At 38.1% G+C, this 14,382-nt stretch overlaps 1 protein-coding gene across 2 annotated transcripts in view; it reads right to left on the bottom strand.

Moving 5' to 3' along the window:
- The window catches only part of DOCK10 (dedicator of cytokinesis 10), a 196,293-nt gene that overhangs the window by 31,476 nt on the left and 150,435 nt on the right, over positions 1-14,382 (bottom strand). For both annotated transcript variants that reach the window (XM_035006994.1, XM_035006995.1), the window contains exons 30-41: positions 12,235-12,331; positions 9,975-10,019; positions 7,818-7,993; positions 7,575-7,691; positions 6,378-6,489; positions 5,527-5,648; positions 5,325-5,439; positions 5,171-5,237; positions 4,899-4,946; positions 4,021-4,122; positions 1,970-2,094; positions 577-689 (exon numbers count right to left, since the gene is read on the bottom strand). In XM_035006994.1, the coding sequence (XP_034862885.1) occupies positions 577-689; positions 1,970-2,094; positions 4,021-4,122; positions 4,899-4,946; positions 5,171-5,237; positions 5,325-5,439; positions 5,527-5,648; positions 6,378-6,489; positions 7,575-7,691; positions 7,818-7,993; positions 9,975-10,019; positions 12,235-12,331 (1,239 nt within the window). The remainder of the gene's footprint in view (positions 1-576; positions 690-1,969; positions 2,095-4,020; positions 4,123-4,898; positions 4,947-5,170; positions 5,238-5,324; positions 5,440-5,526; positions 5,649-6,377; positions 6,490-7,574; positions 7,692-7,817; positions 7,994-9,974; positions 10,020-12,234; positions 12,332-14,382) is intronic.

The following is a 14,382-nucleotide window of genomic DNA, read 5'->3' as shown; positions in this document are numbered from 1 at the left end:
TTCTCAGTATTGGAATGGCTGGTCACATGATAGACACATGTTTAACATTTTAGACCGCCATACTGTTTTCCAGAGTGTTTGCATTCCCACCAGTGGATGAGAGTTCCAGTTTTTCCATATCCTTGCCAAAAGTTGGTATGATCAGTCTTTTTAAATGTAGTCATTCTAATAGTATGTAGTGGTATTATTTCACCAAAAGCACACAGATGACAAATAAGCACACGAAAATATGCTCAGCATTATTAGTCTGTTGGATCTAGCTGTCATTTGTCTCTCCCCTCGAGATTGAAAAGTAGAGTCACACTCTCCCTCAGCCTGGCTTGTCTGAGAGTGAAGCAGGAGGAATAAGGAAAAATGCTTATTATTTGATGATAGTGACATATGTATGTACATATATCATTTGAGCAGTAGTCAACTTCTGATAAATTCTGAATCTCATCTTTCAAATTTTTTTCCATTCACACTTAGGTTGATTTATGTAAGGTTACTTGATTTCATAAAACATGTTCTCGACTTCCCACAACTTTTCTTCCTCCCATTTTATCATGGTTGCAGAAGATGTTAGAATCAACTTACCTGGTGAATGTGGGTGAAGAGGGATAGCAGGTCTAGAATAGTCAGGCAAACCTCTGTAGCTATATTGGCCTCTGTGTCCACATGGTGCACAATGTCTATTTCATTGGAGTTGCCTACAAAATATAAGGTAGAACATGCATAAATGTCTAAGAAAACTCTTTGTATCTCATAAAGGACTTTCTTCTATTATAACATATTCAATGTTTATTAGTATTTTGATAAGCAATTTATTAAATCAAAGCGCTTTTGTTTGTTCAATTACCTTATTGGCTGAATCAAAAACTCTATACAGAGTCTTTAGTGGATGCTATAGACTGAATGTTTGTGTCCCCCCAGATTCCTATGTTGGAGCACTAATCCCCAATGTGATGGTATTTGGAGGGGGGATCTTTGGGAGTAATTAGCTCATGAGGGTGGAGCCCTCATGAATGGATTAGTGCTCTTATAAAAAGGGACACCAGAAAGATCACCTTTCTCTGTCATGTGAGGACACAACATGTCTGCATGTCTGCAAACTAGGAAGAGGATTCTCACCAGACATCAAATCTTTTAGGACCTTGACTTTAGACCTCCCACCCTTCCAGAACTATGAGAAATAAATGTTTGTTGTTTAAGCCACCCAGACTGTTAACTTGTTGTAGTAACTCAAACTGACTAAGACAGTGTGTGTGCCCTTTTCATGTCAGCTGTAGACAAGAGTGATCCATTGCCATTATTTCTTACTTCTTTTCCATTGATGTAGGCATTGACAGAGTCACATTTCTTTCATTCTCAGTCTGGGTCTAGTTTTATGCTCCCAGGCTAACAGACTAAATGTACAGTCTCTGTGGGCAGTGTGCATTAATGGCCATTAATGGCATTAAAGGTATTTATAGGTGAAGGCACATGCCTTCAAACAGGTAACTCTGGTCACATGCCCATAGTCACTAACACGTACACGGTACAAAACACTAGGTCCATTTTTCCTCATTCACAAGCTGAAATGTGTGCATCATTGTGTTCAAGATGTCACACTTACTGCTTCTGGGACATGGGCAACTTACTCCTCTTCCCGAAGAGCAGAAAGTAATAATCTGGTTGAGAGAGGCCCCCATAAGACTGAAAATAGCAAAGTCACTTGATACCAGAGGAGCTACACCCAGCAGATTATCTTGAGCTATTTGCTTTTTTCCTTTCTTCCTTATAAGGACACTACATTTTTTAAACCACCTCTCTAGTGATTTTTTTTTCCCTCTAAGAAAATTCCTTGGGCTACAGCAAGCTTGAAAAGCAGTGGTCTCGGTGGCATGCCAACATTTCCTATGTTTCTGACATTATAATGCATTTCATGTTTTCCACACATCTAGAGAAACACTGATCGCCATCACATTCCTATTATTTCTTGTTTACTTACTGGACATGGTATTGTCTAACATCTGTAAGAGTTTGGGGTTTGAAAGTGCATTTTTGCCTCGAATTATAGGTAAAGTTTGTGATCTGTGCTGCTTATGTCCTTCATGAGTGGACGTGGTATGCATCCTGAAAATTAAATAGGAAGAAATGGTTAAAGTACGAGAGATATGACATACTGATGTTCAATCAAGTATTCTAGATTGAGTCAAATATAAATGACTTTTAAACAGAGATGTTGTATTAGAAATATTGATTACAGGTAACATGATAAAAGGGAGTTTTAAGAATACTTTTGGAGAAATTTTATTTAAGCCAAAAATAGGTTCAGAAGGATAATAATACCAAAGAATGATAGAAGAATAACAGATACTGAATTTAAATCTGAACAAGCATATTCATTATTGTTTATTGAAATCATGAGATTCCATGGGAATTCCATGGGATTCCATCCTGGTAAGGGAGAGAGCTAAGGGGGCCCTGAGTGCAGCTATATTCCCAGGCCGATGACAATGGACTGCAATGGTTCTCATTCAATGTCTCCTTTGCATGTCCATCTGGGGGAATGAGCCAGTGTTATGTGGAAGTAGGAACACTTCCCATTCTTTACTTTCATTTAAGCTATCATTTGGCCAACATAATAGAACATTTTTTTTTAGGAAAGCAGGCAATAGGAGATACCCTGAAGAATCAAGCCTATAGAAAAGGCAATGGTTTTCCCTTGGTCACACACTTCAAGGCTCATTTGGTTCTGGCCAAATCAAATGTTCTGGATGGCTTGAGGCCCAGAAGATCTAACTGGTTTACAGTGGCCAGGGGAGTCCGGGTCATTCCTGAAGCTACAATAAATAATGGGTTCTGGGCTGAATGGCTTGGACCTTTGGGACTGGTTTATTTCCAGGTTTTGAGTCTATTTTAGTCTGGAATTTCTCAAGGAAAAATCCTGTTTCTAGAAGGGGAAAGGTAGGAATGGCCAGGACTTGTCTAGATCATTCAAGAAGCCTGAAACCTAACTGACCAAACATTAACAAAACTACAGTGACCTCAGGTACATTATTATTGTCTTTAAACATGAAAAGTCAATGTTTATAGTCCTCTATTACCATTTGCAAAACATGCCTATTATGTTTTCTCATTTACTTTCACACAAGGGACCACTTCAAGGAGTCTCTATGGACTAAGAGGCAAAATTTACTCCATGATTTATTGGTTATATGCCACTTTTCTATTTCTAAAATTCTTCCTAAAATATAGCCATTTTCATATTATATATTATTATGGTATCTCTGGGAAGAATAAATCAAAGTAGAGAAAATTTTAGCAAAGAATTCTTATTTACTAGACTCAGAGGAGACTTAAAGTAGGATTTCAGGGCAAAATTTTCCGACCAGGTAATTAATAAAGGATGACTCCAGGTCCTATATGCTAGTTAAATCAGTGTAATGACTAGGAAATCTAACATGAGCTTATGGAACCATCCATGCTTCCTCACTGCCCTTGACCCTTTAAAAAATAATTTGAGCTCTAAGGATACTGCTAACATATTACAAACATTGAGAGGAATGGGGAGATACAACCTCGGCATTTTACTTTGTCACTAGGAGGTTAGCAAATATTAAATGAGTCATTTATTGGAATTATGTCTTTTTGGGTTCAATTAAATTAAGGTACCTATTAACCCTCATCCTATGCATGGCATTGTGCCCTAGTGCACATAAATAAAGCATAATCCTTGCCTCTTAGGTCTTCATAAGCTAGCGGGGCAGATCGGGCAGTAACTGAGAAGTTTTTTCAGAAAAACACAGAGTTATTTGAAATCTGCATTTGGTTTAAAGTATATGCATACATACATTGTGTGTGTGTGCGTATCCACACCCCCATACATATATACACATCCGTATACATATATACCTATGTATATATGTGTACATATATACACATACACTTATACATAGGTATATATGTGTACATACATACATACACATGTATGTACACATATATACACACACGTATACACACAATAAGATTACAAATATCAAGCAAATGTGATGTTACCATTGTGACAAGGGACCAGATGCTTGGCAGGAAGGATTAGATCCTTTGAGAGTTCCATTGTTCTGGGTGGACTGCACAAATTTAAATGCAGCGGCAATTTTTCTGTAAGGAAAACTGATGTTTTAATCATAGCTCCGTATTTGTAATTTACTTATAAACACAGAACGGCAACTGGCAAAGTGATTATTGAACAATGAAATAAGTTCACGTGTTATGAAAAACAGAATCACATTTTCTTCCGGCAATGGGAAATGGGGGTTTAGTGAAGGTGCTGGGGGCTTCGTGGTCTCTCATGAGAAAAGGATGTCAACACAAAAGTTATTCCAGATTCATTTTTCTTTTTAGCTTACTAGGAGTATATTCGTTCTTTCCTTCTTTCCTTTTAATTGAAGAATAGTGTTATATTAGTTTCAGGTGTACAACATAGTGATTTGACGAGTCTAGACGTATGTTGCCATCACCACGAGTGTACCTCATCTGTCCCCAAACAACAAAACCAATAACTATATTCCCTATGCTGTACCTTTTATTCCTGTGACTTATTCACATTGAATGTATTTTCTTAAATAGGAATCTTTTACATTACATCCATACAGATGATAGATAAGTTAGTTCAGACTATATGGGAAATGTGGTTTCCTTTCAGAAATGTATGTTTTGTGCTTTTCTCTCTCAATAGCTTTAACTAGTCCTAGATCTACTATGGGTATAGGGCAATCATTAAACTCTTATGTCTACTGTGAGGTCAACCTTACAGTCCTTATGTGCATTTTAAGATTTCTAACATATATCTCTGTAAGTCTAACTGGATACATTACTATTTGTCATATCTTTTTTTAAAAGACCAGACTAACCTATTGGAATTTAAAAGTTATTACCTTATTATATTGCGTTTCCCTAGGTATCTGAAATTTTGAAGACAAACACTAGAAAGGAAAAAAAAGTCACATTCTAATTATTCATGCCCTTTTATTTATACAAACCATTTATTTAAGTTCATTAAAAGAAAAATATTACATTTTCTTTAAATATTTCATGCATTACTATTGATGGGTAGTTCAGCATATGGGTCCTTAGAATGAAAGATGGCATACTGAACTATTTTGAAGCTTCCAGAAGAAAATGTTAATGAACCAACTGTATAACTTACTCCAAGATGCTGAAGAAGTCAGACACCTCCGGGCTGGGTGCTCTTTGCCAATAGGCAATCAGCATCTCTAAAAAGAAACACCATGGGGCATGAGACTTTGGAAATGCAAAGTTTTCCTTTTTTAAAAAATTTAATTTTCAAGAGCTCTCTTTACCCTCTGAAATGGTCTTCATAATGTGAAGAAAGCACATGAGAAGACTCCTGGTTTCTGCTTGATCTAACTTGTCAAATCGAAGCGTCGACCCTATCAAAGACAAGGGTCGAGGGATCTAGGAGTGGAAGAACCAAGAAGGATTGAGTTCGAGTGAGAGCCTGCTGACCCACAAGGCGCTGGGTAGTTGTGAGAAAAGCCCCACCTTTTCACAGTTGTCAGTCTTCTCACTGCTCTTCTCATTGGTGCTTGGGTTGGAGTCAAGACTTGCTAAGGAGGCTCTGGAGTCAGCATGGTTTACTGTAGAAATAGCTATTGATGAAAATGCTGCAAACACAAGCCACAGCACACAGATGGTAATGAGATGTAACAGGCACACACACACAGAGCTAAAATGATGCCCCCAAAAGATGTCCGAGTGTTGAGGTGGTAGCAGTGTTGGGCAAGACTGACATAACAGAGTCTGCAATTGCCATTAAAGACGTGCCACATCGTAAGAATGGTCATGATGGCCATGCCAGCATTAAGGACTTAGGAAAATTTAGGCCATTATAAATGGAAATAAAGTACAGCTCATTCTGTGATTTCTTAAAAAAAAAACTTTTAAAAGAAAGTTTCTCTTTTAAAAATGCTTTCATAAATGTTCCTAAGGCTGCTTTTGGGGAAGAAGCTTTCAAGTTCTGACAGTTTATAAGAAATGAAGACGACATTTCCAAAATAGTTCTTAAAAGTAAATTTTGAACTTGACGGGCTATTATATTTTAACAGGTTGTATGCAATGAAAGCTTAAAGGTTGTTTCCAGAATGAAGCAATTTAGTAACATCTGAGTAGATCGCTCTTTGAGCCAAGTAAAACTGAATGCTAAGTAGAAGAGGAAGCCCCTGGATGGTTTTCAAAGAAATAAGTAAAGAGACTCTTTAGCTATATAAATATAGTATATTTTGACATACAGAAATTTTGCACGTTGAATTATGGAGTGGGTAAAAAACACGATGATACGTAACATAAACATGGATGAGAGTGAAACACAAGGGTTCTCCCAAGGTCTTAAGTACCTGCTATGGAATTTAAAACATCTTTAGAAAATGAGGCGTCCACAGAGTTTGCATGTTTCATAGCTGACTGGGTGTGAAATCCTCCATTGGGGCTGAGGTCGTCTCTAGACCCCTGCATTTGAAGCATGGAAGAGATTAATGGGAATTGCTGGATTTCAACACTGTAAACCCACACATGCCTTCTTTGTTATGCTTTTGATTTGATGCTATTTGATTTGATCTTTTATATTCCGGCAAAGGTCTTCTGCCAAAGCAGGCCGTAGAAATGAATACTCATAACCATGCTTTTCAACAAACCCATACTCTTAGCCACAGCTTGATTTCTTATGTGATTTTTTCTTTTTACAATGTAGTGGAAACTATCTTCTAGATATAAACTAAGTGGTTGGAATGGCTACTGACTTTTTACGGATTATACTATAGATTATATATCATTATTATCATGGGTTATCTTATGTATATTACTAGTACTAAAAACTAATTCCAAATACTTATTATGTGCCAGTCTCTATGGTAAGTGTTTTCTACTGGACCATTTAATCCTCATAAGGATCCTGTGATGGAGGAATTCTATCCGATTCTATAAAGAAGATAGTGGATGTTGAAAGAGGCTGGATGACTTATCTAAGGTTACATGGCTAGAAACTGGTATCACTGGGATTTGAACAAGGTCCTCCTCTACACAACATTCCAAAGGCATAGCTCCTAACTTCCAGGTGGTAATATCGTGCCTTCAGCAGTGTGTTAATTCATCCGGGCTGTGAACACAGGCACCCGATCTCAAGTGGCTTGCTGTGCAGTCACTATCATGGCTCAGTGGAGGAGGGATGACAGACAGGCCACTGCTGGGTGTGACTGAAGCACTTGGCTATGCCAACACCGGGTGGTCACGAAACCGATGCAGAAAGGTCGGGGGAGGGAGGTGAATGCTGAGGACAGGACCATGCATGTTACAGAGGAAACTGGTAAAAACTGGACAGAACTGGAAGGTGATACAGAGAACAGAGGAAAATGATGGTTGAGGTGGAAGGCTTCAGGGACCAATCTGGAACAAATGACCGATGCCAACGTCTCAAAATAGCTAGCACGAGGTGCTTAGTTTGCTCACAGTTAGGGGAAAATGGCTCTCCAGGGCAAAAACACAAAACAGGCAAACTCTTTATGAAAATGCACATTTGAACCATTCTGTAAACTGACCTGATTAGATGTGTTGACAGTAAAAGGATACAGGTCCTTTAGGTAAATCCTTGGCATGTTGTCCAGAAGCATGCCGTAGAGGGGCATGTATAAACTTGCTATCTGGGCCTGCTTCTCCTAGGTGGAAAGGTAGCCAAAAGAAATGATTCACATAAAAATCAACAGACTTGTAGGCTTGATATGCATTTAATGCAGTGAGCCACTAAATGGTGTTTAGGGAAGGGAGAAAAGAAAATCACTCACTGGTTCTCTGTATCGATCATCAAATGAATGCTTAGCCATTAGATTTTTTAGGACAGCTAAAGCTAAGTGCCTGATGTCTTGGTCTTCTTGCAGGGCAAAGCCAACTTCTCGGAGTAGAATTCCAATTAAGAAGTGTTTGCGGCAAAATTCATTCGTGACGGAATATTCAGGCATATCTTTGTGAGGAAAGTAAAGAGATCATGTTATTGAAAATCAAACGATCACTTTATAATTCAGAAAGATTTATCCAACAACTGTCAACCCTCTCACTACCAGGGAAGGATTCAGTAATGCACTCTTGCTACAGAGAGAGAAATGAGAGTGGACACTACTATCAATTATATTCACTGTCAGCGGTCAAATTCCATAAAAGTGGTATGTCTACAATGTTATAGGGGTTGAGAGGAGAACAGTTCATTTTCTGTCTGGAAGAATTAGGGTGTGACCGGAGGGAATATGTTAAGATGGGCCTTTGAGGCTGCTGAAAGTTAGGAGGTGCAAAGGGTCAGGAGCCAATGGAGGTGGTGGGGCGTGGGGGTGGAGGAGAAGTTGGGAGGACCAGGGGCCAGGGTTTTGGTGGCATGGATTCCTGAAGGACAGTGTACGAGGATACGTTGGGGGGTACTAGTCAGCACAGCCGTCAAGACAGGGGTGGTGGGAATTGAGACCTGAAGGGCACGTGGGCCCAGATGATGGAGAGACCTGAACACAAATTCTTTAGCTGGCCCCTAGGGCCCTCCACCACTTGGCACTGAAAGTATTCTGTAGCCAGTATTCTGGCTGTAGAAAGTATTACGTCACCGATGCCTTTGAGATCAGTGGCCCGATCAGACCTGTGCTTACTCATTTGTTCACGTGGTGACAGGACATACATGAGTTATTCTGTGGGGAAATGTGGGCAGAAGGCTATAATACAGGAGGTTTGGCCCCAGGGGAGGGAGGGGAGAAGTGAGACGCATCTGGGCTGGGATAAGAAGACCCAAGTAGTAGAAGAAATATCACCAGGACAAGTTGGCTGAAGGATGTGAAAAAGCAAGAAAAGGAACATCAAAGGGGGCTGCGAAATTTGGAGCCTGAATTATGGAGAAGTTGGAATATTAAAATTCCCAGTAAAATTTAACGGGTCCCACTTCTAGAACCCGTATTGAGTGCTGACACCGGGCTAAGCACTATGTTGGTGTTATCTTAGTGAATCCTCAGGGTTACCCGTTAGATGCACTGAACTGTTGGAATATCCCAGTTCATCACTGACTAGGAGCAAATGAAACATGTGGAGGTTTGTAGTCCATGAAGATGCTGCTGGGGGTGGAAGAACAGGGAATGTGAAAGTTCTGGAAACACTGGTCCATGGGCTTAGTTTGGTTAAAAACATTTCTCTGTGTTAATTGTGAGTATTCGTGAGGGGCCAGACATAGAACACAACTTTGTAATTCCCAACCTAGGGCTAGAGAAAAGTTCTGCCCAGACTCTTTTTAAAAGATTTATTTATTTATTTATTTATTTGAAAGAGAGAGAATGAGAGACAGAGAGCATGAGAGGGAGGAGGGTCAGAGGGGGAAGCAGACTCCCCGCCAAGCAGGGAGCCCGATGAGGGACTCGATCCCGGGACTCCAGGATCACGACCTGAGCCAAAGGCAGTCGCTTAACCAACTGAGCCACCCAGGCGCCCAAGTTCTGCCCAGACTCTTGTAAGAACCTATTTCAAGTAAAAATAATCATCTCAATCTTGAGAAAATAGCTGAAAAACGAGGTTGTGGTTTATTGACAGAAATATAGCATATAAAACTAGTTAAACTGAACAAACATGTTATCGCACATAGCCGGGAATTTTATTTATGATACACCCTAAGAAAATTTCAGATGATTTGGGGAATTAAAAAAAATGTCAAACTCTGGAGAGTAAAATATGAAAGAATCCAACTTGGCAAAGCATTTAATTATCTGTAACAAAAGTTCAGTCAGCTTGTGGACTTTTTTGATTGTATGATGTTAAACATATGGCTGTTTTTTGGTCTCTGAAAACTGGAAATTTGTAGTATGTATATCTATCAATATTATCTACCAATATTATATGTAGTATGTATATCTCTCAATATTATCAGATTATGATATGGTTATTGATGCTTAGATAATGTAATACAAAATATAATTATTTACCTGATGCATGTAACTCTTGAGTTGATTCCGAAGGTGTCAAAGGATCTGAATTTAATGTAAATAAACAAAAAGTTCAGATATACCCATACTCAGATACACACTATATTCATTAACTATGGATAATTTATACTGAAAAATTAAAATGTATTGTCCTAAACTATAAGTGAGTCTCTTCAATAAAGCTTTGTTTCTTGAAAACAAAGACTGTTTGTTTCCTTAAAAAAGAAAGCTGTGAACAGAATTATTTTAATTCTTGGCCTTGTACTTGAGCACCTATTTTTTCCATCAGAAATCTGCATGCCACAAAATATATATTTTTATGTTCTCTGTTGATAATATCAAATCTACAAAGAGACTATCAGGCCTTTTCCTGAACTACTGACAAATAGTAAACAACTGGAATCAAAATGATCAAACAGATTTGCTCTTCTTGAGTATCTTAACCAGCTTGTCCAACCCAATAATAAGTTGGCGCCAGTTTATAAAATAAAAAGGAATACAAAAGTTGTCCAAAGTAATATTTCTATCTCTTTTTCTATAAAGGCATTTAGATTAAATGTACTTTGTAAATTAGAAAAGAATGGAATAATGAATTAAATAGCTTATGCTTATTCCTTAATGGAATCAAATAGTTTATATTTAAGATTAAAATGACCAAACCTTTATGGTATGGCACACCATAAGAGACTCTTAACCAAAGAGAACAAACTGAGAGTTGCTGGAGGGGAGGTGGGTGGGAGGATGGGCTAAGTGGGTGATGGGGATTAAGGAGGGCACTTATGATGAGCACTGGGTGTTGTAGGTAAGTGATGAATCATTAAGTTCTACTCCTGAAATCAAAATTACACTATATGTTAACTAATTAGAATTTAAATAAAAACTTGAAACATAAAAAAATATATTGAAAACACTTTTATAGGCTTGAAAATGTACTTTACACTATTTTCCCTCCAAAATATTAGTTTTGTATAATACATATAGAAGAAGCTGCAGTACATGTGAGGAGGCTCTTTAGCATCTTAGTTTCTGCTTTCCATGAATATCAAAACTGTGCCCTGTGGATAATTTACTCACTGCTTAGAAGCAAAGTATTTTTTCTTTCCTCCTCTCTCCTTTCCTTTCCTCTCCTCTCCTCTCCTCTCCTTTCCTCCCTCCCTCCCTCCCTCCCTTCCTTCCTTCTTCCTTCCTTCCTTCTTTTCTTGAGGTATGATTGACTATAACACTATATTGGTTTCAGGTGTACAACATAATGATTCCATATTTGTATGCATTGCAAAATAGGAGCAGAATATTTTAAGTTCTTTTTTTTTTTTAAGATTTTATTTATTTATTTATTCATGAGAGACAGAGAGAGAGAGAGAGAGAGAGAGGCAGAGGGAGAAGCAGGCTTCCCGCGGAGCAGGGAGCCCGATGCGGGACTCGATCCCAGAACCCTGGGATCATGACCTGAGCCGAAGGCAGACGCTTAACCATCTGAGCCACCCAGGCGCCCAGAATATTTTAAGTTCTTAAATCATTTCAGTGTTTTCTTTGCATCTTGATGTTTGATTAGCTTCTGATGGCTAGATGTGTGATGATCATCTTGGTATCTATCTATATTAGTATATATGAAATATATATTAATAAAAGTTATAAATGAAAATATTTTCTATAGACCATTTATGCTTTAGCAAATATGGAAATGAGGAGCCCTATTCTTCCCTGCACAGAAATCTGGGGCTCTTTCTAACCCAGAGATATTGAGTATTTACAGTGCTGCCCTCCTGCCTGCCTTCCTTTCTCCTTTTCAAGGCAAAAGTTTTTTTTTTTGGTATAAAATTCATGTTGAGGAATTGCATTTTAACATAATTAGACACTTTAATTGATAACTTTAAGTGAATTTGTACTCACAAAATATAACTTCTCCTCCCCATAATTTTATGCCTTTCAAAATCAAAGGAAAGCTATCTTTTGGAGACAATATAGTAAAAGTATTACTGTAGGTTAAAATTCTTTGATTTATAATCACCGATTTTGTAATTTTGTTGGCATTCTCTTTAATGAAAAAGGAAACATAGACAAAAATTGAGAAATATAGAGCCACCAACTTCTTTTGCATTTTAGCCTGATTACCTGGGCCTAATGCCTCTGTAACAGCTTCAAGCAAAACCAAAACCAAGGAAATAGTAAAAAAAAACACCAACGCATAAACAAAGGTAAAAACAAATAAACAAATCCAAATGTTCACTTTGGAGGAACTGATGAAAATTCTGGGCGTTACCTGGAATGTTTGCTGATCTTATGGGGAGACACAAAGGAATAAAGTGTTCATGCTGACAGACTTCTTGAAGAAAATCAAATTTATATTGGCATAAGGTCTGAAAAAGAGGCAAACTGAATGACTATTATTTACACACCAAGAAGGTTGATAAAAAAATCTGCACTTGAATCTTATACCTAGAAAGAAGATGTAGTTACTTTTGTGTACTTCTGTTGTTGAGCTTCTAAGAGATAATGATCTTACGGAGCGGTATTTTCCACTTCTTTTAGCTTGTATCAGCCCATGTTTATTCTGAGAGGGATCGTATCTCACCACAGGTACAGAGCTCTAAAACTACGCTCAGCTCATAGAACAGGTCACTGCAATCCACCCTTCCGATCCAGCGCTAAGGAAAACAATGGTGCATGTGATCTAAGACCAGAGATTTTCTCCGTAGGCCCTTTGTTCTCAGAGTAAATTATTTAATTTCACTTCTTTCCTGCCCTTGCAAACAGGTCTGACCCCTCAATAATGTTTTGATTGGGACAGTGATTAATGGAATCCAGCCATGGCCTAAGACAACTTAATACATGTGTTAAAAACAATCGCATAAGAAGGAACAATTAACACATTCGTAAATATTCTATTTTCCCTGTCGTGCAGACTAAGTAATCAATTTTTAAGATCCAGTTAGGTTGTTTTCATTATAATCATTAATATCAGCCAATAAAATAAAATATATTCCATTTGCTCAGATATTTTAGAATTATATTTTGTGACAACTTTAGTTAGTAATTTAAAAGGCTCTCATTTCAAACAAGAATAGTATTTGACTCAATCCTTTGTGCATCAAAGTGAATAAGAGCATAATTAAATTGTATGTTAATTATTTTTCATTGAGTATGTTCTGTTTGGTGTCTGAAAAAAAATAATTTAGGTCTACTGGATTTATACCTAAAAGGATAGTCTGCAAATTTCATGTATAATTGGAGCCCTAACAAAGAATATTCTTTCAAAAAATATTTACAGAGGGAATTGGATTCTCAAAACCCAAACGACATATAATCATATAATTCCCTCAGTCAAAAGTAAATCTTCATTGCCCCAAAATAATGTTCAGATTCCTAAGCATAGCATGAATGGATATAAGAAGATCACTATTTATTTTTGGCTTCTCTACATTCATTATTCTTTCCCAATACCTAGATAATTACCCCTGGGGGACTTTCCTTCTTCCCAATGGGCAAAGGTTAATGGGGAACTATTAATTTAGGAGCCCTGTCTTCCTTCCTTAAAAGTCAGGCATATGACCCAAAGCAGGTTGGTCACACATTTCCTCTCTGGAATGTAAATCTTAAGCAGAGGGTTAAGAGAAAGAAAATCGTTCTTGGCAAAGCAGTTGCAGACCTTGGCCACATGGTTCTTCCTTTGCAATTATTCTTGTGCCCTGGTCCCTGTTCTTTCTCAAGCTCAGCTCTCCAGCTCTTTCATGGATGCCATAATGCTTCTAATAGTTTCCCTTTGCTCAAACTGGCATAATTTTTTGTTGCTTGCTACCCAAAGAGACTTAACTGGTACAACTTTCATGATCTGGCCCATTTCCAGCCTTATTTCCCTCCAGCATATGTCCTCAAACTTGAGAGCACGTAAGAATCACCTGAAAGCCTTATGGCAATAGAGATTTCTGGGACCTACCTGCCACAGTCAGCTCTGACATCACTGGGCTGGGAACCACACTTTGAGAATCACTGCTCTCTATACAGCACTGTTCCCAGTCTATCTCCCAACACATTCTCCCTATTTGGGAAGGGGGGGGTCAACTGTCCATTTTGCCCTAGACTGAAGGATTTCAGAAAAGTGAGACTTTAAGTGCTAAATCCAAGACAATCCCAAGCAAACCTGACTATAAGAATTGCAGCTGAAAAGAACCACTCCTTTCACCACCCACAGGAAATAGAAGTGAAGCATACATGTTCATTCCACACTCCACACACCACAGTCCCCCATTAAGAAAGGATTTGGGAGACTAACTCAGATGGACCATTTTAAAAGGCTGCCTCTCATTGGGATAGGAACTATTTTTTGATGCAGAGAAAGGATAGGCTAATGCTTTAGGCAGACAAACACAGAGACTAGTTGATTTATTTATAATGCAATGGTTTAGAAAGC

Source organism: Mirounga leonina, unplaced genomic scaffold, assembly GCF_011800145.1.
Source record: "Mirounga leonina isolate KUSES-001 unplaced genomic scaffold, KU_Mleo_1.0 Mir_151, whole genome shotgun sequence".
In the NCBI taxonomy this organism is placed as follows: domain Eukaryota; kingdom Metazoa; phylum Chordata; class Mammalia; order Carnivora; family Phocidae; genus Mirounga; species Mirounga leonina.
This window is presented reverse-complemented; position numbering and strand designations above follow the sequence as displayed.